Source organism: Manis pentadactyla, chromosome 4, assembly GCF_030020395.1.
Source record: "Manis pentadactyla isolate mManPen7 chromosome 4, mManPen7.hap1, whole genome shotgun sequence".
Classification (NCBI taxonomy): Eukaryota; Metazoa; Chordata; class Mammalia; order Pholidota; family Manidae; genus Manis; species Manis pentadactyla.
The window spans coordinates 147229978-147254910 of NC_080022.1; the positions used below are offsets into that span (position 1 = coordinate 147229978).

At 50.7% G+C, this 24933-nt stretch overlaps 1 protein-coding gene across 16 annotated transcripts in view; it reads left to right on the forward strand.

Moving 5' to 3' along the window:
* Nucleotides 1-24933, forward strand: part of KSR1 (kinase suppressor of ras 1) — a 141189-nt gene that overhangs the window by 76789 nt on the left and 39467 nt on the right. For 14 of the 16 annotated variants that reach the window (XM_057501146.1, XM_057501150.1, XM_057501137.1 and 11 more), the window contains exons 2-3: nucleotides 1578-1718; nucleotides 23962-24109. In XM_057501146.1, coding sequence (XP_057357129.1) covers nucleotides 1578-1718; nucleotides 23962-24109 — 289 coding nt within the window. Of the gene's footprint in view, nucleotides 1-1577; nucleotides 1719-7999; nucleotides 8217-13841; nucleotides 14252-23961; nucleotides 24110-24933 lie in introns of those variants that run through there. The other 2 variants (XM_057501145.1, XM_057501143.1) reach the window with 2 other exon arrangements.

Below are 24933 nucleotides of genomic sequence, written 5' to 3' on the forward strand. Positions count from 1 at the left end.
TATACTTATCACAACTTCAGAGTTATAGTTATGAGACCCACGGTTAGTTATTAAAGCTTACTTAAAGAAGCTTTTAGTATTTGATCACAGTTTTAGTAATATTTTGATAATTATATTTAAATATAATTGATGTAAATTTAATTGTAATCCTAAGCATTTTGTTAAATGCATTTTAAAAGCATTATTTTTAGAAAGGGATTATGGACCTCCCCAACTGCAGGAGGGGGTCCATGGTCCAAAAATGGTCAAGAGCTCCTGTTTGGAAATTGGCAGCCTATCTAGATAGTTGAAAATATAAATTATTAATTATTATTTTTTAGTATTGTGACTGTGCTAACAAAAAGAGTCTTCACCTTTTAGAGAAATATACTGAGATATTTACAGCTGAAAGGTAAAGGAACAAATTACCTACAACAAAAACTCAAGCCAAGTAGCAGAGAAATGACTCCAAATGGCAGGGTTCCTGTGCGAGACTTGGGAGGTGGTGCTCGCCTTCTGGGCAAGCTCACCAGCAAGAGGCCACAGGAGTCTCACCAACGTTCTGCAGCTCTCACAGGGTCCCTGGGTCATTGGGTGGCAACAAGGTCAGGCAGCTCCCTGGTCCTCTTCAGGGTCTGTGCTCATTTCCATTTGTTTGGGTCAGCTCCCCCTTCTCTTTACTGAGCCCCAGGCTATGCCCTCCCTTCACACCTTGCCCCCCATATTCCTCGATATCGTGCAGGACACCTGGCCGGAGCCCAGTGTTTGTCAAAGAGATCACTGAGCTGACCTAAGCCAGGCTGTCCTTACTTAAATTTACTTTATTTGAAATAGTAGGCTTTTGAAAGTCTTTTGAAAGCTGTGGACACCCTTCCCCTGGAAAATGCACAGACTCACATGTCTGAAATGTGCATACATTTCAGGATGTGGGTCCTGAAAGCCTATTGGTGGACCCAAGTCCTGGCCCCTTGCCAGTATGCTACACAGCCCGAGAGGCATGGGTGGTACTCCGGGTGCCCACTATGTGCCTGGCACACACTGAGTGCTTCATTTCTCCTCAGCATCACCAAGGGGGAGGTTCTATTATTCTCCCCATTCTCTGAAGGAGGAAACTGAGGCTTTTCTGGGTCAGGGGAGGTTAAGTAATTTGTCCAAGGACATAGGGAAGGTGTGTCCAAGGTCACAGAGCCCAGGGAGTCTGATTCTAGACTGGAAACATCCTAAGTGAAAGATTACTCATCTTCCCCAAACCCCTAGTCTCCCATGTCATCATTTACTGACGTCCTCCAACCTGATCCCCCTTCTTACGTTGTATCCCATTCTCTCTTCTTGCCCATTAGCCTCTGAGGATCATGACCCGAGGGTGAGGTAGTGGGTGTGTGTGGTTCTCCAGGTGTCCCACTGGCTTTCCCAGCCCCTTCTCCTCTCCTCCTCCTTCCCATTTCCTGCCTCACTGCTGTTTGAAGCAAAGGGGAATCTGGCAGGCTTCTGTCCTTATCAGATTACTCACATTTGCCAGAGCTCCCCTGTATCCAGTGTGCTTGCGGCTACCATGTGCACGTGGCCCAAATGAACAGTCTTTTCTGGGCTCCCCACAGGCGAAGCTGGTCCGGTATATTTGCAAGCAGCGGCAGTGCAAACTGAGTGTGGCTCCTGGAGAGAGGACTGCAGAGCTGAACAGCTACCCTCGCTTCACCGACTGGCTGTACACCTTCAACGTGAGGCCGGAGGTGGTGCAGGTACACGGGCTGTGAGGGCCCAGGTTGGGGGATCAAGGAAAGGGACCACACAGAGACCCCAGCTCCACTGTGGATGACTGAGGGGTGATGCGGGGCAATGGCCACAGGAGGGACCCAGGGCCAAGGTGGCTTTAGTGTGTCCTGGTCCCACTGCCTTATGAGCCAGGCAGCCTGGACACAGTAGTTGTTCATTGGCTCATCCTGAAGACAACAGCCAACATTTCTGGAAACACTGGCTGTGCAGCTGACATTGTGATAAATACTTGAGTTCTCACCGAACCCTGGAAGGAGTTACTCTTATTATTGACTCTTTATGCTTGAGGAAATAGAAGCACAGAGTGGTTAAATAACTTGTTTAAAGTCATACAGCTAGTGATAGCTTTGGGATTTGGGAACAAGGGTCTGAGTTTAGTTTTCTCTTGTAACTGCTATGATATTATATACTTTTCCCTCCTTTTTTCCCTCTTTCCACCCACCCAGCCAACTAACTAGCATCACAGAGCGTGCACCCTGTACGGGTGTTAGGCTACAGGATTGCCCTCATGGGGCATAAATCAGTGAGGGGCAGGTGTGGTTCACCTAGTCACATCTCTTAAATCCCTTCTATTCTAATATTAAAAAAGGGACTCTTGCAATTGTTTTGGAAGTAACATGGATTCACTATATATTTATCTATCTCTATCTATCTACCTATATATAGAGAGAGAGAAAGAGATTTTTGGAAAGAAGAGGAGGAAAAAAATCACATACATATTCCCACCACTCAGAGAAAATCTGTGATCATTAATATTTTGATATTTCCTTTGAGTCTTTTGTTTTTACCTAATACTTAAGTCTTCTTTAAAATTTTAATAGGTTAGACCTATGTCATCTAGTAAGGTAGTTACTAGTCGATATGGCTGACTGTTAGGTACTTGGAATGTGGGAAGTACATACTGAGATATGCTATAGTTTCAAAGATATAAATTCAAATATGTGCTGAATTCTGAAGACTTGGTACAAAAAAAAACCAAAGTAAAATAAAAATCACTTTTATGTTTAGTGTATGTTGAGATAACACTACTTTGGATATATTCAATGAAATAAAATGTTATTTAAATTAGTTTGATATACACTTACTTTTAAAAATGTGGCTACTCCAAAATTAAAATGTAAGTTTATGGCTTGCATTTTATTTCTTATGGGCAACACTGGTTTATACAACCCTGAGTAAACAGTTTTATATTTTTTCATTTGCTGTACTGACCATCATGTTTTCCCTATATTTGCACTATTAGTAAAGCCTTTTTTTTTCTTTTTCAAGTGGCTGTACATTTTTTGATTGAGTATACGTGGTGTAGTTTCCCAGGCAGAGATTAATTCCAGTCGGCTATTATACATAGCATCATGGTTAATATTATTTATGAAGCTACTTGAATATTTAGGAATTTTTCTTAGGAGAGACTGCTGGACAGGAAGTCCATGGACATAAAAGGTTCCTGTCATGAGGGGCGGGGCTGGGGGCGGTGGGAGGGACGACCCCCTGGGGAGCTCTCAGCACCTTACATGCTCCGGCCCTGGCAGCCCTTATGTTCCTGGTGTGCACTGCCGTCTCAGAAGCTGGCGGGAAGGAGGTGGCCAAAGTGAAGGCTGAGAGAGAGACTGCTGTGTGACATGGAGGTTCTTTGAGCATTATTAACAGCTGTGGGCACGCACGTATGTAATATGTACAGTGAGCTACATCTCCCCACCGACTGCCTGCCAGGGTGTTCTGCCATGCCGGAGGCAGATTTGAACATGTAGCGGTCAATCCATGGTGACAGATTTAAAATCATGGACTTGGAGACTATGAAGATTTGGGTGGGCCCTCCAGCCCCCCAGGCCAACCCCAGCCTTTACCTCTCTCCTCCCTAAGACCTGAGAGATGGAAGGCAGCTTCTCCTCGGGCTTGTCGCTTACAGTCGAGGACACCAGGGCCCCACAAGGGTGATGACTTGCCCAGCATCTCGTCGCTGTCATCCCAGCTTAATAGATGAGGACTGTTGGGATCAGAGGGGCCAAGGGACACGATGAGAGTCCAGCGCTTCATGGGGACAGACTTGAGGTTCAGACCCAGGTCTGCTGGGACCCCAGATTGTGCCTCCTGACTTTCTTCCTCAGGCCTCAGACATTGTTGGCAGCGGGCTTAGCTCCTCGAGGGATTTCCCTCGGATCTCTGGAGGTCTGAAGCGGGCAGGAGGCCCAGCTCCACCCATGTGTGTCGTTGAGAGGGGAGCCAGGTCTGCACAGGGCAGGAGCCTGTCCTGTGGAAGCTGGCTGCCGGGGGCTTTTTGGACCCTAGAGCACCTTGTGGTGGCAGCTGGCACGGGGTCTTCCAGCTGGGTGGAGAGGCATAGGTGGAATACTGAGTCTGGTGTTTGATCACAAAGGCATGAGTGATGTGCCACATCTGGGTGGTTCATGAGGGGCAAGCTCATTTGTGTGCAGGGCTCAGGCAGGTGGGAGAGCCCAAAAGCCAGATGTGGTTTGAGAACCAGGGTGCTACCTGGCGGCCGTGGAGGGGGTGGGGCGGACTTGGGGCTGAGTGTGGACAGAGTACTCTGTGGGAAGGGAGGGGTCAGGGCAAGACAGCAGGAAGGTCTCCAGCCGCCCAGTGAACTTCCAGTCACTTGGAGGTGATGAGGTGACTCATACACCAGTTTCAGGCAGAGCTCTTGTCCTTCCCTCCCATACTCAGAGACATATTTTTCTTCCCATCTCAGAAAATGGTGACATTATCTACCCAGTTGCTCAGGCCACAAACCCAAGAGGCCACCCCTGAGTCCTCCGCTGCCCTCACTCTTGTTCAATCCCTTCACGAGTCCTGTGGGCTCTGCCCCAAGACACTGTGCAGACCTGGCCACCTGTGTCCATGCCCACCATCTCCAGCACCGTGGTCCAGGCCACCAGCCTCTCTTGCCCCAGACTCTTGCAGCAGCCCCTGAACTCCCTACTTTGTCATTTCCCCCCTCATGACATTTTCCATGCAGCAGCTGGAGTGCCCACTGGGAAACATAAGTTGGATCATGTCTTTTTCCAGTGCTTCCTGTTTCTTTCCGCATAAACATGAGATGCCTCACACGTTTTGGCCTCTGCCTGCTCCCTCTGCCCTCCTGTCACTCATCCTCCCCTTTGCTCTCTCTGGTCTGATCTTTGCACTTGCTTTTCCCCTCCCTGGAATGTGTTTCCTTGGCTCATGGAACGTCATTGTAGTGTCAGGTCCATCAACACCTCCTCCAAGCAGTCTTCCCTAATGATCAGATCTAAAGATAGCTCCTATCCTTTATTCTCTATCAGTGCACCTTGGCTGATTTTTGCAATGATGCTGACCACTTTCTGGAGTTTATCTAGCTTATTTGTTGTATATGATCTGCCTACTCTCCCACTAGAATACAGGCTTTGTGAGACAGAGACCTACCTTCTCTGGGTTTTTTGCCACAAAACCCCTGCTTGTGACCATTGCTTGTCTGAGAGGGAGGAAGGTGAATCTCATCGTGACATGGGTCCCCAGGAATCAAGTGTTTTGTCCTGAATGGGTAGTGACACAGGTTACTCTTCAGCCTGGCTTGTCAAGTCCTGCAGAGCTGAGACCATATTCCCCAAGTCTGTGTTCCCAGCCATGCCCAGCTGCCCCAGAGTCAGCCTCTAGAAAGAGCGCTGGGGGAGTTGATGCCCCCAGGGGAGAGGGCCTTCTCCAGGGAGACTCGGCGGGCCAGCACCACGAGGAGTCCCTGGGCCACCTTGGCACTCCCTTTCTGACCATGGCAGCACCCTGTCATTCATTGAGGGGTTGTGCTTCCGGGAGCCCAGCCGGCCCCCGTTTGGTCATTGGGCTGCACCATGACTGTAGTGGGTTCCATGGCCCCCTCAGAGCCCCATGCTCACTTTGCCTCAAAGCTAACATGTTTAGCACATGGCTGGTGTGGGGTTCTCAGTGCTCTGCATGCCCTGTTGCATCCAGTTGTCCCAACACCCCTGTGGAGCAGGTACCCAGGCCTCTCCAAAGCTGACCTCAGAAATAGAATCCTTTGGCTTCTGAATGTCATCTCAACCATTGTTTATTTTCTTACCCCCATTTCCCCCATGGTAAACATGGGACATTACCATGGTACATTTGTCAAAACTAAGAAAACAAGGCTGGTATGTTACTATCAGCAAAGCTCCAGACTATTTGGATTTCACCAGTTTTTCCATTAATGTCCTCTTTCTGTCATTCTAGGATCCAATCCAGAGTGACACATGGTTTTTTATTTACATACAAATTTGTTTCCTTTTTCTTTTTTTAAATAGTTGCCAAAATGGGATTATACTATATGTATCATTTTGCAGGGTTTTAGTCTTGATCTCATCTCTGTGTTAATCCATACAAATCATCATTCTTTAACAAAATAATATTTCTCCAGGCTGTCTCAGGAAGGACTGTGTTTGAGGGGTGCCTACCTGTGCACAGGGGGGCACACATAGAAGGGATCTTGATGGTGCCAGTGGCTCAGCACCTGAACAAGCCTGAGAACTCATGCCCAGAACAGGCCATGTGCCTGGCAGCATGGCACCTGGCCTCTGGGATCCCTTGGCAAGTATTTGCCAGGTAGAGTGAGGACTGAATGAAAGTCACAGTGGGGAGGCTAGAGATGCCAGGCTGTAAAGCAGGGTCTCTATCTGTGCTTATTTGATTGGCTGGTTGGTTTGGGGGGAAGAGATCCAAATCCATGAGGTCTGGCAATTTCCTTTTGTTAAGTAGTCAGTACCGAGGGCCCCAGCACTGGTACAGTCTGTACCTGAAGAAGATTTGCCCCTGCACTGCTCTGGAGGCTTCTGGGGATGGTCTTTGTGTGCTGGGACTTGTCCCTTTGGCCTCTTTGAGTTCTCTGCTCATCTTGACCCTTCACAGATTCCTGAGTGGGGCCCTGATTTTTCCCTGTGTAGCCATTTTTGTGTGTGTACTCTCCTTTCTTTTCAGTATTTCTGTCCTGGGGTCCATCCCTTTAGGGCTATCTAAATATCATTTCAGCTTTTAGCCTTAGATTGTGGTCACTAGTTTGTGGTTATAAAGATTCTAGGAATTAATGCCTTTCTGTTGCATGAAGAAAGGAGACAGACGTGGATGTGGCCACAGAGCAGGAGGCACATTTTGTGGTGTCTAGTGAGGATGGAGAGACTGCACTCTTCCTTCCCGTCCTGCTGCAGTCAGATCTCAGCCCTCTGCAGCCCCAGAGCCTGCTGTGGGTGCACCCGGCATGTGTGACCTCGGATTTCCCCTTCACGGATGTTGGGAACACACAGCTTGGGCGACACCTTCAGATGTGTTCACCTACTCATCAGACCTTCATCTAAAGTGACACTGTCCAGTAGGACTTTCTGTGACAATAGAAACATTCTACACTTCCAGTGTGGCAGCCACCCGCCACATGTGGAGCACTCAAAATACACATAATGCAACTGAAAATGAAATTTAAATTTTATTTTATTGTAATGAATTTTAATTTAAACACACACATGCTATTGCTGTATTGGGCAGGGCAGGTCTGGCACCTGCTCTGGGGGGACCCTGCCCTGAGAGCAAGGGATGCCGAAGACACTCGCCCCGGCCCCAGGGGCTCACAGGCGGTGGTCAGATGTACAGGTTGAGAGCTGGCTCCGGGTGCCCTGACAGAAGCCCACCTGGGGTCTGGGAGCAAGCAGACACCCACCCTGGGAGGACAAGGGAGGACCAACACCAGGGAGGGCTTCCCTGAGAGCCAGGAGCTAGTAGGCAGTAAGGGGAAGAGCACACAAGACGGAGGGAACAGTGCCTGCAAAGACCCTGAGGTCTGAGAGAGCTGGTGGTGTTGGTCCTAACAGGGAGTGTTTGAGAAGGGCCTGTCTGGAAGGAAACTGGGTTGGCCCATGGAAATCTCCAGGTATGGGGCGTGGGGGTTGGAGTTTTATCTGGGAGAGCATTGAAGTGTGTATGTATGAGAGAGAGAGAACATTAGAATTGTTTTAAGGAAAATAAAACTCCTACCACTGAGAAGGCTCTTCTTCATGGGGATGGGGGAGAGGTGAGACTGTGCTCCTGGCTGGTGTGAGTATGAGGCCAGGCCTGGAGCCCTCAGGGATTAGGGAGTGAGCAGGGGAGTGGGTTTGGAGGCAGGGCCCCTTCTGCCTCCCTGGATACTGAGAGTCACACACTGTGACTATTTATACCACCGCCCTGCCCCTACCTTCCCCAGGTTAAACCCTGAGAATCGCAGCTTCATGTTATGGCTGCAGCTGCGGGGAAATGATTTCAGAGCCTGCTGGCAGGGAGCCATTATTTTCTTCAGCAGTTTCCCTGTTGGAAGTTGTTAGAGGAAGTGGCAGGCGCTGGCTGGGATCAGTCCTGGCAGAGAGAGGTGGGTGCTGCAGAGCCGGCACTGCAGGGCCCAGCCCCGCACCTCTGGCTCCCTGGATAAGCTCTTGCTGGAGGCAGTTTTTGAACTGAAGATGCAGGCAGATCTGGTAAGGGATATTTGCTGTGGCCCTGGCCGGGTGAGTTTCTTGGTCCCCTGCCCTCTGTCCTTGTATCCCCATGTTTAGGATCAGGCTGCCTTTGGGGGACAAGCACCGGTTGCTCTGCCACCATCTTGGTCTCCCATTGGCTGGGAGTGACTGGAGCGCTGTGTGGGCCCTGGGATGTAGGCTGTGTGATGCGGGAGGATGTGTAAGTTTGAACCAGAAAAGTGAGCTGGTACTTGGCTCCTGAGTTCAGCTTTAATCAGCATGAATCCTGCTGCCCTCGCTCCTAGCAGCCCCTCCTCCCATTCCTCCTCCTGTTGTCCCCACCCTCTCCCTTTGGGAGCCAGAGGCCCTGCTGTTCTGACAGCCTCCATCTTTAGCAGCTGGGAGCCCCTTCAAAATGCAGCACACACCCTCACCCGGCTGCATGGAGGGATGTGCACTGGCGTGTCAGCCCCAGTGGCCCAGAGCTGCCTTTGTACCGAGACTTGAGATCTCAAGCCCTGGGTCTCAGTACCAGCCCAGTGTGTCAGGGCCACGGAGCTTTCCCCACTTAGGGCAGGGAGATGGAGGTTTGGGTGGTGATCTGGCGTGCCTGTGTCACCCAGCCAGGCAGGAGAAGGGCTGAAGGTGGGATGGAGTCCATTCAGTCCTTCATTCATTCATGCCTGTTTGATGTCGGGAAAGGAGGAGACACTATGATACTCAATTTTTTAAAAATAATTTTGGTATCATTAATCTATAATCACATGAGCAACATTATGTTTACTAGACTCCCCCTATCATCAAGTCCCCCCCACATACCCCATTACAGTCACTGTCCATCAGCGTAGTAAGATGCTGTAGAATCACTACTTGTCTATCTGTGCTGTACAGCCCTTCCCATGTCCCCCTACTTTATGTCTGCTAGTAGTAATGCCCCTTTTTTCCCCCTTATCCCTCCCTTCCCACCCATCCTCCTATTATCCTCATTTTATAGCTGATCAAACCGAGGTTCAGAGTTGAGTGACATGTTAGCATCACACATTGAGCAGATAGCTGGGCCAGGATTTAAACTTAGGTCCTGTGACTCCAAAGCCAGGCTTCCTTCCCCAGCTCAGTCTGGTCATCTGATGTCTTACCCAGAACAGCCCAGCCTAGGGCTACTGTACATAGTTGTGTAATTGAATTGATCTTTCTCCCTTTCCCACCCACCTTCCTCCTTCCCTCGCTCCCCTCCTTCCTTCTTTCCTTCATCCCACTCATTCTACATCCACTGATCACTTACCCAGATTAATGATCACAGGGGTTAATTGATGAACAAAATAGAGTCTGCCCTGTTGTGTGCCAGGTCCTGTTCTAGGTCTGTCCTTACGGAACTTGCATACATCACTCTCGCCAACTGACAAAGTGATTGATTTTTCTGGTGCTAAGCCAAAGTGCCCTCCTTTAAGCTTTTGAGTGTGGGGGTGCCCCTGGTTTCTAGAAACCTGAAAAATCATGAGCATGACTGTTCTGCTTAGCCCTGCCCTGGCTGGCACTTTTGAATGGCAAGCCCATCTCCTTGATCCTCTGAATGTCTCAGTGGCCAGGTCTAGTGAAAACCGAGTACCCTGGAAGAGTCATGTGCACGGGGGCCTGGCTGTTTTGTTCACTGCTCTGTCCCCAGTGCCTGGCATGTAGTAGTTGCTCATATTGAACAACAATTCAAAGAAGATTATCCAAAGAATTTTGGACCCTTGGCTGAGGTCCTAAAGAGCACTCTCATCTGGGGTAGCTAAGGTTGAACTGCAGGGGGTGTGGGGGCTGCCAGTGGCCGGCCGAGGCCTGGGGTTCCTGAGCTGCATCTGGTTTCAGTTGGTGACTGGCTGGACTTGAGCAAGGCCGTGTGCTTGCAGCTGCTTTACAAGATAGCTTTGACTTGGTGTGTGCCTGGGCCCCTCTGGGGCCACCTGGCTCCTGGGCTGTCGGCGTATATTAGGTCTCTCCTCCTCTGGGGACTGCCTCTCAAAGGCAGGAGTGCTGCAAAACAGATCAAGGACACATCTAGCACCACCAATGTTACCGGGAAATTCTTACATCTATACCATAGTTTTATCTGAGGTTACTGGGGGGTGGGGAGCAAAACAGGTGAAGGGGATAAAGAGGTACAAACTGCTAATTATGAAATAAGTCACAGAGATTAAAAGTACAGCATAGGCAATGTAGTCAGTCATATTGGAGTAAGTTTGTATGGTGACAGTTGGTAACTGCACTTACTGTGGTAAGCATTTCATAATGTATATGATGAATCACTGTCATACCCCTGAAACCAATATATTATATATCAGCTATACTTCAAAAAACTACCAGTTTTAATTATTATAAAGCAAAAGTTCCCTCTCATTAACCCTTCTTTTAAAAACAATGAACATATAAATTTCAGTGGCCCTTGCTCCCCCTATATGTTTTTTGGGCAGGTAGCAAGATTGGAAATAGACAGCCAAGAACCTGGTGTTTGGTGGCAAAATCTTAATTTTGCCACTTGCTAATAGTGTGACCTTAGACAAGTCCCTTGTCTCTTTGAGCCTGTTTACTCATCTGTCAGTTCTCTAGCCTTCAAAACTGAGGAGTCATTTCTGATTCCTCCTGCTTCCTCAAGTTCCACATTTAATTGACCAGCAAATACTGCTGGCTTTATTTCCAAATATTCTTCTCATCCATCTATGCTGCTTTTTTCACCACTGCTGCCTCCCGAGGCCTAGCTACTGCATGGACTTGTGCAGTCATACCTGTATTGCTCTCTGTATGCAATCTTGTCCTCTTCTTAATTTCATTCTTCACAAGCCAAAAGTGATTTTCCCTAAAATGCAAATCTGATCATCTCACTCTTCTGAGTGTAGTTCTTCAGTGGTGTCTTGTTGCACCCAGCATAAAATCCAACCCCCTCACCTTGATCTTCAGGGCCCTGAAGTACTCTTGTCTGCTGGCTCCTTTCACATTGTCTCCTTCCCCTCCTCACCCTTCCCATCATGTTAGAACACGTCAGATTGTTTCCTGTCACAGCCCAGGGCCTTTGTATGTTCTGTTTCCTCTGCCTGGAAGTTTCTTCATGGCTAGTGCCTTCTTATCCTCTGACAGGAGCTTAGAAGTCTGCTCTTCAGAGAGGCCACGCTGTCTAAAATTAGATGTCCCCCACCCGTCACTTTATCTCAGCACGCTGTTTCCTTTTACTCACTTATTCACAAGTGATTTCAATTACAGCGTGTTTCCTATCATAATGTAAGCTCCCTAAGGAAAAAAACTATTTATTTTGTTTGCTGTTCTAGTCCCAGTGCTGAGTAAAATGCCTGGCACACTCTTGGTATTCAGTAGCTGTCTGTTGATTGGATAGATGGATGGATAAGTAGGTGGAGGAATCACATGGTACCAGGGCACATACTTACTAAATTCAAGCTATTATATTCTCCTACTACTAGTTAGAACTTTTCCATAGCAAATTGCAATACTAACTGGCTTAAACAAATCAGAGACTTTTATCAGCTTAGGTAATACAAGTCTGGGGGCAGGGACTCAGTTGATGCTATCAGGCCACACCTCTTGGGCAGGCCTGTTCCATGTGGCAGGCATGAAGGCACACGCAGCTAAATAAGCCTCATTTCTTTCTAGCATAGTAGTAGTGCTTGCCTATGGAGAGTTTCTTCACCTAGAACTGTAGCTGAAGAAGTCCCAGGGAAGGCTCTGATTGGCTTGGCTTTTGTGATGTGCTCATCCCAGAACCAATCACAGGACCAGGACCCAAACTGGGTCATGGGCTCAGCCCTTTATCCTCATGGTGGCGGGTCTGAAGGGTCAGGGATACCTGCCCTCGGGAAATGGGTTCCTGGAGGAAGAATAGCCCTGCTGGGAGAAGAGGAAGCATGCACAAACACCCTCAGTCCCCAGAGAGCAATAACAGTCACTAGTGTAGCTACTGAGGTGCCTATCCCCACCCTTATCCAGGGCTCACTGTGGAGACAAGTACCTGTCTTTCTCAGGGGCGACCACTGCGCCCCATTTTCCTTCAGAGAACAGAACTCTTTGGTCTGTGTCAGAGTCAGAGGGCCTCAGGCTCAGAGATACTGCCTAAGGCCTAGACCGTGGGGTGGGGGGGTTCTGCAGAGATCTTGTTTCTAGAATATAATAGGTGAACCTAGCCCTCAGTTTTTGTTTTTAATAACATTTCTCATTTACTCTACTATAAAAGTTACTTATTTTAGAAGACACAGAAAAGCAAGTAAAATAAATCATCTCTAATCCTACACAGAGATAATAGCTACTCCCTGGCCTTTTAGGTTTGCTTTTTTTTCTTAATATCTAGTAATTTATACATATGTTCATTTCCAGAATGGGAAAAATAAGGAAATTAAAGAAAACAATTATACCTTTGGTTATTGGTGGTTTTCCCATAATTGTACTACTCCATGGAAATGCTATAAGTATTTTAATGTATTTCCTTCCAGTCAGCCTTTTTTGTTTCTTGGTTCTTTGTTTTCTTTTATGTAGTTTGTGATTTATGTTATAATTCTTTAGTGAGTGTCCCAGTGTGCTTGGGACTGAGCTGTGAGCTTCACTTGGAGTGTCATTCAGTCCTCCAAGTAACCTTAGGAGGTGTCTCCGTCCATCTGTGCTGCTGTACCAGGAATACTGCAAACTGGTTGGTTTATAAACAGAAATTTATTTCTCACAACTTTGGAGGCTGAGAAGTCCAAGGTCAAGGTGCAACAGATTCAGTGTCTGGTGAGAACCTGCTTCCCAGTACATAGACAGCAGTCTTTCTGCTCTGTCCTCACATGGTGGGAAGGGGCCAGGCAGCCATCTGGGTCTCTTATACGGGCACTAATCCCATTCATTGGAGCTCCATCCTCATGACCTAATCACCTCCCAAAGTCCCCACCTGCTAATACTATCACATTGGGGATTCGGTTTCAACATATGAATTTTGGAGAGATACAAATATTTATTCTACAACAGGAGGCAATGCTTTAATGCTTTTATTTCCAGTATACAATAGAGATAGACTAAGTGACAGTGCCACTTAGCAGTGGTCACCTAAATGGTAAGTGATAAAGTGAGAATTGATATCCAGAAAGTCTGGCTTCAAAGCAGGGGTCACAAACCACACACACACAGACACACACACACACACAGTTTAAATTCTCACCTGTTGAACGAGGTTGTACATTCCCTCTGTGATGCCTAAGCATCTTCCTTTTTTAAAAATTTTATTTCGAAGTAACATTTTCTAAATCAAATTACAGATGTTCATAGTTGGAAAATCTGAAAATAGAGAAAAGCTCAAAATAAAATTGTCCCACAATTCCACCAACCACTGATAGCCAGCTCCTTAATATTTTTCACCATCTTTTACATTTACTTATGGCAAAGTTCACTGTTTTGGGTGTACAGTTTTATGAATTTTGACAGCTTAGCTTCACTTTTAATGGCTGTCTTATGTGCCATCCAGTGCATTCACTGTAGTTCATACGACTCTATTGTGGGCATCCAAACCACCGAGCCCCAAATGTGTGAGAACTGCAGGGGGTTGGGGGCAGCTGGAGTTCGTGTAGGGGTGGGGGTTCCCCAGATGATTCACTGGGAGGAGGAAGATGATTGTGCTCTTACTGACTCGTTCAGACTTTTCGGAGGTGGGCAGGGAGACCCTCTCTGTCTGTGGCCGGGTATCCTGGGTGCTGGGTCCCAGGGCCCCTGCAGGGGGCCCACCACAGCCTGCGTGTCTCAAGCCCAGCACCTGTTCCGGGAGGTATGTGCTGACTCCCCAGCTCCTAGGCACAAACTATTTTTGGCTGTAGTGACTGTTCACTGTAGTCATGAAAACAAGCTCCTCTCCCTGCCTCGTCCTTCCCTGGGACACCACACCAGGGGCCAGGGCTGCTGGGGACCCTGGGTTTGGGCGCCTCACCATGCACTGCCTCTGGAGCTGGGTCATGGCCAAGGCCTCAAGGAGCACAGAGGTCTCTCCACCCGTGGTGCTGCAGAAGGTACAAGGCCTGGACCAGCCCTGGCCGGAGGGTTGTGAGGTAGGCACTGGGGCCTGGGATCAGGTGGCCTTCCCATGAGTCTTGGGATGCGTACATTTAGCTGGACTCTCAGTTCTTGCTTGGCCAACTGTCTACAGATCACGTCTGGAGAAATCTGCATGTTGGGGTAGAATGGGATTTCCATTTCATTATTTCATTCCCGGTCTTTCTTGCATTAGTGGCTGGGTAACTGTCAGAATCTTCCTACAATAGATCTTCCCCATCCTTCTAGTGAATGGTGTTTTGCCTGTTTATGTTTTTGGTTTGAACAGGACACACACTTGTTTTATAGTGAGCCTCTGCATTAAGCTTAAGAAACTGGAGCCAAACAGGCAGATGCAGCCCTGTATCTCAGGGCTTCTGGTCAACCAGGCCAGGAAGTCCTAACCGAGCAGAGGCTACTAGTGCTCGCTTTGTAGTTACATGGACCAGGGTCCAATCCAGGCTTCCTCGCTCACTTGCTGCATCTTGAATGAGTAACTTAATCCCTCTGAGCTTCACTGTCCTTAGCTACCAAGCAGCTGTACCCAAGCTGCTTCACGAGTGGCAGTCGTACCACTAGTTGCGATGTGAACAGTTCGTCTGGTCATGGAAAAAGGAAGCACATGAAGAGGCGGAGTGAGAGTCAGTGTGGCCCGGCCCTGGGTGCGTCCAAGCCACGCTCAAAACCTGGGTGTTTGGGTTGTAGCTGGTGATGTGGGATGCACTGCTGCTTTTTAAAAAGAAGAAAAGTGTGCACTGTTGCCACAGTGGGTGCAGGTAGGGGTAGGCAAAAACATGGAATTGAGGGTTTCTGCCCACCCACCATCTTCTAAGCCATCAAGACATTAGGGACTTGTGAGGCTGCTGATGAGGCCATGAGCCCAGAGTCCTGTTGCCTCTGGATCCCGAAGAGCTCAGGGCCCACCAGGCAAGCACACGGCTTGCATCGCTCAGGCCTCATGCCTTTGGAGGTGATTCTCAGGGCAAAGCTCAGGGAGTCTTCCCCTTGGCCCACCTCTTTGAGCAGATCTTAAAATTGGCAGGAATGAAGCCTTTGCATCTAGGTAAGGAAGGCCCACCGTGGAAGATGGCGAGCTCCCCCAGGGGCGTGCTGTATCCTATGCTCCTGGGCACGAGTGTCATGTAGCCTGGGCCCTGTCCTGGTGCTTTTCTCCTGGGTGACTTTCCAGTCCCCTTCTCTCTGGGCCTCGGGTTCCCCCTTCAGAAAAAGAGCATCAGGCTAGATTGTGTCTAAGATCCCTTCAAACTCTGCTCCTTGGCCTTAGCAGAAGAAGGATTTAGCCTCTCCTCTCTTCTCAACCTCATGAATATCTGTTGGCCCTTCCTGCCCTCGGACCCGGTAACACTGCCTATGGCCCCCTGGGCCTGAGTCCTGGCGTCCCACTCAGGCTCGCCACTGGGCTCCCATACTCGGAGGCCCAGTGCTGCTGTGGGGCAGGAGTTACTTACAGGTGTCTGGAAAACTACAGAGAAGGGCTGCCTGCCTCCAGGACCTCCCGAGAGATCTCAGTCTCCTGGTCTGGACACCCTGGGGCAGCTCTGAAACAAGGCGGCCCCTGTCTACAGGCAGGTTCTCGGGTCTCCAGCTCTGGGAGCGCTGCCTGTGGCCCAGTTCATCCCCACCCAGACAGACAACCCCGAAGGTCAGACCACACACCGAACCCTGGGATGTGCCCCTCTGGCGAGGGGTCTGTGATTTGGCTCTGGGCCCTGAGGCCGGGGCTCTAAGCGAGGTCACTATGCCTTAGGCCCATGTGCCTGTGCAGGTGTGCTCTGGCTGGGTGGGCCAGACTGGCTGAAGTTGTAGCTCTTGCCCTGCAGATGTGGAGGAGGCAAAAGTAGGAGACGGAATACATGTGTCTAGGAATCCTCTTTAATGGTGTGTTTGAACAGGGGAGAATTGAAGGGGAAGAAGTTGGAGACCAGCAAGAATAAAGACAGCCGCAGATGTGGCCACACCCGAGAGCCCATTTATTTCTGTCTGTGCCTCTACCCTTGGGAGAGCTGGGGTTCCCCTTGGGGAGGCCCAGTTCAAACCAGACCTGGCTCCCTGCACCTCTGCATAGGATTAGCAGGCATGCCAGTTTGCTGGGGACAGTCCCAGTTTAGGGGGCTGGGGAAGGTGGCAGGTACTCACAGCTCCCCCTCCTCAGAGGTGTCCCTGTGGGGATGGCGCATCACACAGCTGCCCTCCCTCTGGAGCCCTCCTCTTCACCTGGTTGCCGGCCTGACCTCCATCCGTATTGCCACCCTGCTCACCGTCTCCTCACCCGCTGTCTCAGCCAGGGACCCCAGGAAAGGCCTGCAGGTCTGGGGACTCTGCTGCCCTGGCGTAAGGCCTCTGGCCCCTCCACACTGCCCTGCTTGTGCAGGGAGGGGCTTTCCCATTGGCCCCTTCCCCAGAAGCCAAGCAGCCCCCAAGGGTTAGTGTAGCTCTTTGGCTACTGGCAAACCCACGCCCTATCCCCCTGAACCCCACTCTTAACTTTTGAATGTTCTCTTGTTTGTCTGTGTCAGGGTATCCCATTTTGACTTGAGTTCTACTGTGAAGTCTGGTAGACAATAGTGAGATTTTTCCCCACAGTCAGCAAGCATCCTGGGTGCAGAGAACCCCTTGTAGAAGCCTACCTGCCCCCGTCCCCATTTGGGGAGCAGCTTGTACTAGGGGGAAGCACATGGCCCCTAAGCTGTGTGTGTGTGTGTGTTTCTCTAATGCTGGACATGTCCGGCCATTTTCAAACAGCAGCCAAGAGGAGCAGTTTAGGAGATGGGCATTGATAACACAGAGAAAGGTGACAAAATGCAGCTGTGCAGGAGACATCGAGGTGGCAGATGTGGGCCTGCCTTGGAACATATTCTCTGTGTCCTCTTCTGATTGTGTTGGGGGGTACACGGGGAGAAGACATGTCAGCACAGGGGGAGGCAGGAAGGAGGATGCACTGAGGCCCGGGGCTACAAGGAGATGGAGCCCAACATAGTTGATGGGTGTTTGTTGAGTGGCTGAATGACCCACTAGACCAGGGGTTGCCAAACTATGGCCCATGAAGGCCAAATCCACCCCACCACTGGTTTTTGTACAGCCTTACAAACTAAGAATGGTTTTTACATTTTTAATGCATTTTAATTTCCTGTACTAGGTATCTCAGGGTTTACAGGAGGAAGAATGGAGCCAGGGAGGTAGCCCCCTGGGGGGCTGGTGGTGGCCATGGTGAAAGCAGATGCCACGAGACCTGGAGATCTGGTCCCAGGCAGAGGTGGACAGCACTTGCCTCCTCCAGAGGGGGAGGGGAACCGAGGGGAACGGAAAAGGTATGTGGAGAGAAGACTGCCAGGGGCCCTGCTGCAGCTGCCTTTACCCCACAGCTGGAGCCCGCCCCACTGAGGGTGGGCGAGGGCAGGGTGTACAGCCAGGGAAGCCAGAGGTGGCCTGGGATGCCAGGTAAACTCTGCTCTGGGATAAAGAGCCCATTTAACAGAGCAGAGAAGGGAGCACCAGCCGAGGCAGGGCCAGCTGGCTGGGAATAGGTGGGGATGGCCATGCCTCCGTCTCACCAGTCGGGCTGTGTGGACTTGACCAAATGTCCTGCCATCTCTGAGCCTTCCCACCCATCTCAGGATGCTGTGAGGACTGCCTGCACTGACTTTCATAGTTCATCTAGCAGAGTGCTAGGCACCCAGGAGATGCGTAATACATGCTCATCACTTGCCCTTTCGCAGCCCCCTCCTCCTTTGACCTGCGTCCATCCACTTCCACACCCACCTCACCCCTGCACCATCTCTCTGAGGCTTGCAAGCCCAGACATACCAATGCATAGAACGGAGACAGCTGCTCCTTGAAGATTCCAGCTGACTCCCTGCTCCGTGAACCTCAACCCTGCCTCATGCTAGTGAGGGAGGCACCAGTGTGTGGGAGGGGACATCTCCTGGGCCATCTTGGGCTGGGCTGGGGTTGAGTTGAAGGCATGTGAGCCTTGAGAGAGAACAGGTAGAAAGTCAAGCCCCAGGGTGCAGCCTGCCAGGCAGACCTGTCTACTGAACTGGGCATTCTCACACTCTTTCTGTCCTGGGCTACTTTGACTGGACTAAGGCCCTGCAGTCTATCTGCCCACACAATGCCCACCCATAGAAATTCTGATTCAATTGCTCTGAGGTGGGCCTCGCATCAGGATCCTTTTTTAAAGCCCTCCAGGTAATTGTAGGGTGCAGCCAGCCAGGGTTGAGAGCTACTGATCTGATCTAGCCAAACCCATGCATTTTATAAATTATGAAACCAAAGCCCAGAGAGAGAGTCAGGGACTGGCCCAAGGTCCAGGGGGTTCCAAGGACCATGTCTGGCCTCTCCTTCACTGCGTTGGCCGGCTGGGAGGTGGGGGAGAGAAGCTGGGCTTTGCCTTCTAGCAAGCGGCTGACTTCTCCCAGGAGGGACTTTTTCTTGTTTCCCAGGGCTGGGATAGTGACCTAAACTGCTGACCTTCATGGAAACCCAGGAGGCTGCCTGGCCCAGGCCCTTACCTCCTCAGTCCTTCCTGTGCCTCCCAGAATATCCAACTATTATTTCCCAAGTCTCACCCCCACTCCCTCAGCCCCAGCAGTGCGGGGAGGGCTAGAAGGAGCATCTGTCGGGTACTCCCTTGCAAGCGGGCTGCCTGTGAAACCCTGCTCCTCTCCCTCTCCTTCTCCAGCCTCCCTGGCCTCAAAGGGGGGTGCAAGGTCCCATGCCACCATCCTCGGGATTCAGGGTTCCACCTCTGGTCTCTCTGCTGTGACCAGTCCCAAGGAAGTGTCTGCGGTGAAGGACCCTGGCCCCTTCATTAACCCCCAGGTGGGAGACACCACTGCCCATACATGCCGGCAGTCCCGGTTCCACGAGTGGGCCTGAAGTGGGAGCAGCACCGATGAGGCTGTTACTGACCGACCCATCCTGAGCTCGAGGCCTAGGCAGCCAGACAGGAACAGATGTGGGTCTGCACCTTGTTGCGGCCTTCAACCCAGGCCTTCACCCAGGTTCTTGTACATGGCCCACACATGGCTGAAGCCCCTGGCCTTTCCACAGACCACGTGACTGACCGCAGCAAGTGTGGATGGCTCTCAGTGTCAGCCAGTACAGGTTTCTAAGTATAGACCCAGGCAGCCCCATGGCTGCTGGGAAGTCCCAGGACACCATTTGATACCCAGCCTGGCCTCTGACACTAACTGCTGCCAGCTGCTGAGGGGAGGGGTAGCCGTGTTTGGCCCAGCCCATTCCTCCTTCTGCTGTAGAGAACATACTGGGAGGGACCTCAGTGGCTGACTGGCCCTTTCTGCTCTCTAATTATTGTCAGAAAGAGTAACTTAATGTCACCTACTGGAGAGCATAAACTGTGGCTCAAGGGAATGGGCAGAGGCAGGGAGCCGTGTTCTCACTGCCCCACGTCTGTGCTCATGTGCTGACCTGAGGCTCGCAGGAGCCAGGGCTTGCTGTCTCCCGCAGTGGGCTGGGTGGCCATGTCTTCCCCTCTTGGTTTCTAGTGCATATCCTCTTCCTTAGACAGAAGCTGGGGTGGGCAGTGGTTCTCCTTGAAGCAGTATGACTCTCAGCCTTCATCCCTTCTGCAGATCTCCAGGGTATGATGGGCCTTTGGCTTTGAGACCGCTTGGCCTCTTCTGTGTGCCTCCAGGCAGGAGGGAGGCCCTCCTAGGGCCTTGGTGCCTCTCAGACCAGACGGTCTCAGAGCAGCTTCACTTTCCAGGTTGCTGACAGGCCTGAGGTCACCTCCACAGGTGATGGAACTGACTCCCTGCTTTGCTTTCAACTTAATGGTTATCCAGGAAAGCTGCACATGGATTACTCTGGCCTGAAAAAACTTCCCAGCTCAGCCCTGGCTGTGCCTGTCCCTGTGGGCAGGCAGGTCACTTCTGTGTGTGAGGTTTGGGGGTGCTGAGTTGCTTGAGGGCACTGCTGAAGTCGTGATAGGAGGAGAAATCCGCCACCCGGGGCCTTCCCGGGCACAGCCACTAGCCCAGCCTCACTTTTGTCTAACTAGAGGCCCAGTTGAGAGCTGGAGGTGCGTTTTCTTCATGTACTGATTCCAGCATGCCTGCCTTGAGTACTTGTCCCTCTCAACTGAGGTATCTTTGGGTCTGAAATCACCAGTAGGAGCTGGAAGGCATGGGCACTTTGTTCCTATGGTGGGGTTCCAGAGCCAGGGTGGGCACCTCACCAAGAAGGCCTGGCTACCCCACCATATGTTGCCTAGGGGTCTTCCTGTTTGCCTATAGAAATGAAGCTTCAGCAGTCACTGATCAGACAGACCTTTGGAAGGTGTCAGATTCTTCATACAGGGTGCCCGTGCTGGGGCCTGGCGGCTCCATGTGACCCAAGGATGTGATTGTTTGGTCTGCACAGATTTGCATTCATTGCCACCATGTAGAAACCAGCCATTTAAAAATAAAAATTCAGGTGTCTTTATAATAAAATCTGCCTCCCCACCCAAGCTTCCCCACTTACCCCAGCGCTGAGTGAAGGCACAGGGTGAGTTTCTGATTAGCATCGCCATTGCTACAGTTGACTTTCTTGTCCAGTAAAGAAGCAACAGAAGTGTTTCTAGTACATGTATCTCTTTCAAAAGATAGATCAAGGGACCACATTCCCACTTGTCTCGTTTCTTCCCAAGGCCTGGCCCTAAGGTTGTGTGTTTGAGCCCCTTACTCTACCAGGTAACCTACTGACCGGTGGATAGCTTTACTGACTGATGACAGCCTTTAGGTAGAATGGGGTGGCCCCTCCCCACAGGGCAATGATCCAATCCTACAGGCAGGAGGAATTCGGAAATGGAAGGGGCAGTCAGAAATAATAGCAGTGACGTGCACTAAACTCTCTCCTTCCACCGACTTCCTTGCACAGGTCACACCCCAGGGAGCCATGCTTGCCCTGGGAGAGGTGGGAGCAGCTCCAGTGTAATGGACCCTGGATTGGCTCTCTCTTCTGTCCCAGTACTCCCACCTGCCCCCCCGTTTTGTGTTGCCAACCCCTGGTTTGAATTGGAGCATAATGAGGGGGCAAAGGAGGGAAGGGGAAGCAGTCCCTGCTGCCCAGTTCCCGGGGTCGAGGGATGGGCTGATCTTGGCTGCAGGGGAGTGAGAGAAACTTCCCAGCTAATTTGAAGCTATAAAAGAGTACCTTCTTTTCATTCTTTTTTTTTTAAGGGAATGGACTTGAACATATTGACTTTTTTAGGGAGTTACTTCACTTGCTAAAGAATAGAGAATTTCCATTTTACCGTATAGTTTGTGTTTTTTTCTAGAAAGCAGATAGAAATTAATTCTTTTAATTTACTTGGAAAGAAATCATTTCCCCCAAAAGGCAGCTGCTGCCTCCCGCTGCTTTGCCGGGTCAGTGACTGACAGCAGGGCATAAATTGAAGGAGCTCTGGGACCCGGCACGCCTGGGTTTCGGTTCTGGCCCGAGCATTGATCAAGTTGCCTGGTGTGTGAGGTATCGGAGCCTTCATGGGCTTCAGGGCATCTCGCTGCTGAATTGTTTTGCGTGGAGACAAAATACAAAGCACACGAGCATATTGTCCTGGCAAACTGTTTGTAATAATAGTTACTTGGTTTGAGAAACTGAAACTTGGTGTGGGTAGGAAGGAGAGGAATTTTATAAAGGAAGAAAAAAATCCTATTTTGCATTAGATTGGGGATTGGGTGTCTAGGCTGTGATCCCCCAGCCCCGCCCCTTACCTCCATGGCCCCAAATCAGATACAGGGCTCCCTCTTTGAAACACTGCCCATGTGGGTGAGACCTGAGGACCCTCCAGGGAAAGGCGGAGTGTTGTTTGTGCCTTCTGTTAAGGTCAGCCTCACTTCCATTTGCTCTTGACAATACTGCAAAGTGACTTTTCATTGTAAAATGAGGGGAAAAGATTTCCATAAAGAGTGTTCCTGAGGGCAATAAAGGAAGACATGTTGATTTACGGAAAACTTCTGCCCTGGGACCATCATCTCAGCCTCCTCTCTGCTGTCTTATCAACGGTTTCCTGCGACGACCTCTCTCATCACCTGGGAGGATATCTGACAACCTAGGGTTTATCCAGCTGCTGATGAGCTGCTTGGCGTTTCTATATGTCTGTTTATTTCTAATTTTGAGTGTGATTTCTGAATAGCTAAGAGATTCTTGTCTACAACCTGGAGCGTGAAGACAAGGGACACAAAGGTGGGGAGGGAGGGACATTGCTGGCCACCAGGGGCCCCACCCCCAGGTACCACCGAGCCCCCAAACCACTGCCCTAGTGACTCATAGCCAGTATCTTCCTCAGGCCCAGCTCAACAGATGAGTCTAAGATTTACAACAGTGTGGATTAACTGATAAAAACCTTACTCTTTTAAAATAAAATTAGACACAGCTGGCTTAGTGACAGTCAGCTTAGAGTCTCAAGAGCTGTGAGCTTTATATGAATCATTTGATGTGGAATGTCTGGCCTTCCCTGCTAGGGAAAATCTGGAAAATATAGAAAGGGGCCAAAGAAGAAGAAGAAAACCAATCTCATCACTGGTCCCATAGCTCTTCAGGCTTCTCTCTGCAAGGCCACCCCTTACTGCATTGCAATGACTTGTTCACATGTCAGTCACCCTGCAAGCCACTCGAAGCCAGCAAGGTGTCCCATTGTTCTGTGTGTCTGTTCCAGGCTTGGTATCACATGTGGCTCCAAGGTACAGAGCCCGAGGCATTTCCTCACAACTTGGTGAGAGACAAGAGCACAAGCTTTGAAGTCTGTGGGCCTTGATTCAAACATTCACTCTTTGCGTTAGTTTTCTGTTCCTGTGTAACAAATTGCCATACACCGAGTGGCTTAAAACATCCCCCACTTACTAGCTCCCAGTTCTGTAGGAGGAAGACTGGATGGAGGAGTCCAGGTGGGCTCGACTAGCTTCCCTGCTTAGGATCTTACCAGGCTGGACTTAAGGTGTCAGCCAGGCTGGCCTCTCACCCGGAAGCTTTGGGAAGAAGCCACATCCAAGTGCCTCCAGGTTGTTGGCGGAATCCAGATCCTTGCGGCTGTAGGTCTGAGGCACCCTTTCCCTTGCAGGTCAGCCAGGGGCCACTCCCTCTCCCAGAGGCCACCCACATTCCTCCTCACATGGCTCTTCCCTCTTCAAAGTCTACAGTCCTTTTCATGCTTTGAGTCTCCCCCTTCCTCTCAGTTACCACGAACCCTTGTAAAACTTTGAGAAATAAGGCAAGGTAGTAAGTGCCCATACAGAGCTCAGGGAGGGTTATTTTTACTCTTTCTCTGGTTAAGCCAATTTTATTTGAAATCTGTTTTTGTTCAGATACAGCAAAATTGTGAAGGGCTGTCTTTATCTCAAGCACTTTTCATTCTAAAAAGTTGTCACGCTTCATTTTTCTGTGCAGAGGAATAAAAAGAAACGAGGGACAACATGCCCTGTCAAAACTTTTTGTTGTGTTTTCCCTTCCTCCCCCAGCCCCCACCCCCAAAGCTTTGTCGCCTCTGCTTCATCAGCTGCCGCCTCTAGGAGCACGGGGGGCGGGGGGGGAGCTGGCTGCCTCTGTCCTCAGACACGTGCTCACTTCTGGTCCGAGGCCGGCCCGCCAGCAGCTGGCCCCTGCCACTCAGCGGGGAGGCCGGCCCTGACCAGGAGGAGGATGAAGGGGGCGCCGGGGCCGCCGGCTGCTCACCCAGCTCTCTGCCCGTCCCTTGCTTCCTCAGGAGATCCTCCACGAGCTCACGCTGGATGCCCTGCTGGACATGAGCGAGGCCAGGGTGAAGGAGACGCTGCAGCGCTGCGGGGCCAGCGCCGAGGAGTGTGGCCGCCTGCAGGCCGCCCTCGCCTGCCTGCGGAAGGTGACAGGCCTGGGTAGGTAGGGCCTGCCTCCCCGTGCCGAGGCCCAGCCCCATGGGTGCGCTCTCCCTCCACCTCGCCTGGCACCAGCCTTCTGTCCCAGGCCTGGCCTGGTTCCCTGGGGGTGGGCCACAGCCTTTGCTGAGGTACATGATGGGGTGGGGCAAGCATGGCTCAGGGTTTCTGGGGCAGCCTGAAGGCCAGGGTAGACATTCAGAAAGTGTGTGATGGGCCTGACTTGAGACGGAGGCTTGGATCTCAGCTGCTGTGGCCAGTACAAACCTGGGGAGGCTTTAGTCATTGTTAGGAACCCCCAAGGTGGTCCGCTAGGCGGGGCCTGCAGAGTTCTCCTCTTTTGAGCACATTTGTTGGGCTCTGTGACCCCTCCAGCAGCTCCTAGCCTTCCAGCTGCCGCCTCACTCCGGGTCACCCCCATCCCTCTCCCCTGATTCCCCATGGGCTGGCAGGGCTACCTGCCCAAAAAACAGAGGCTAATGTGGGCTTAGCCTGATGTTGCAGCTTGAGTGTGTACATGGCTGCCCCAGGCTAAGTGTGTGGTCCTGGTGTTCTGATGACCTCCTCAGGAATAGTTGGCAGGCTTTCTAAATCTTGCCTTGGAAGCAGCTTCAAATGCCCTGACTTAACACTCCCACTGCCACGCAGATAAGGTTTTAAATGAGCATACTGAATGGAATTAGCCACATTTTAAAATTATCTGAGCCACCTGTCTTACATCCTGCTCCCTGAGGCTTAGGAAGGCACTGAGGTTTATGTTCTGCATGATTTTATTTTGCCCCCAGAGAAGATTGGGCCCATGGTATCTAGTCCTCCTCTGAACA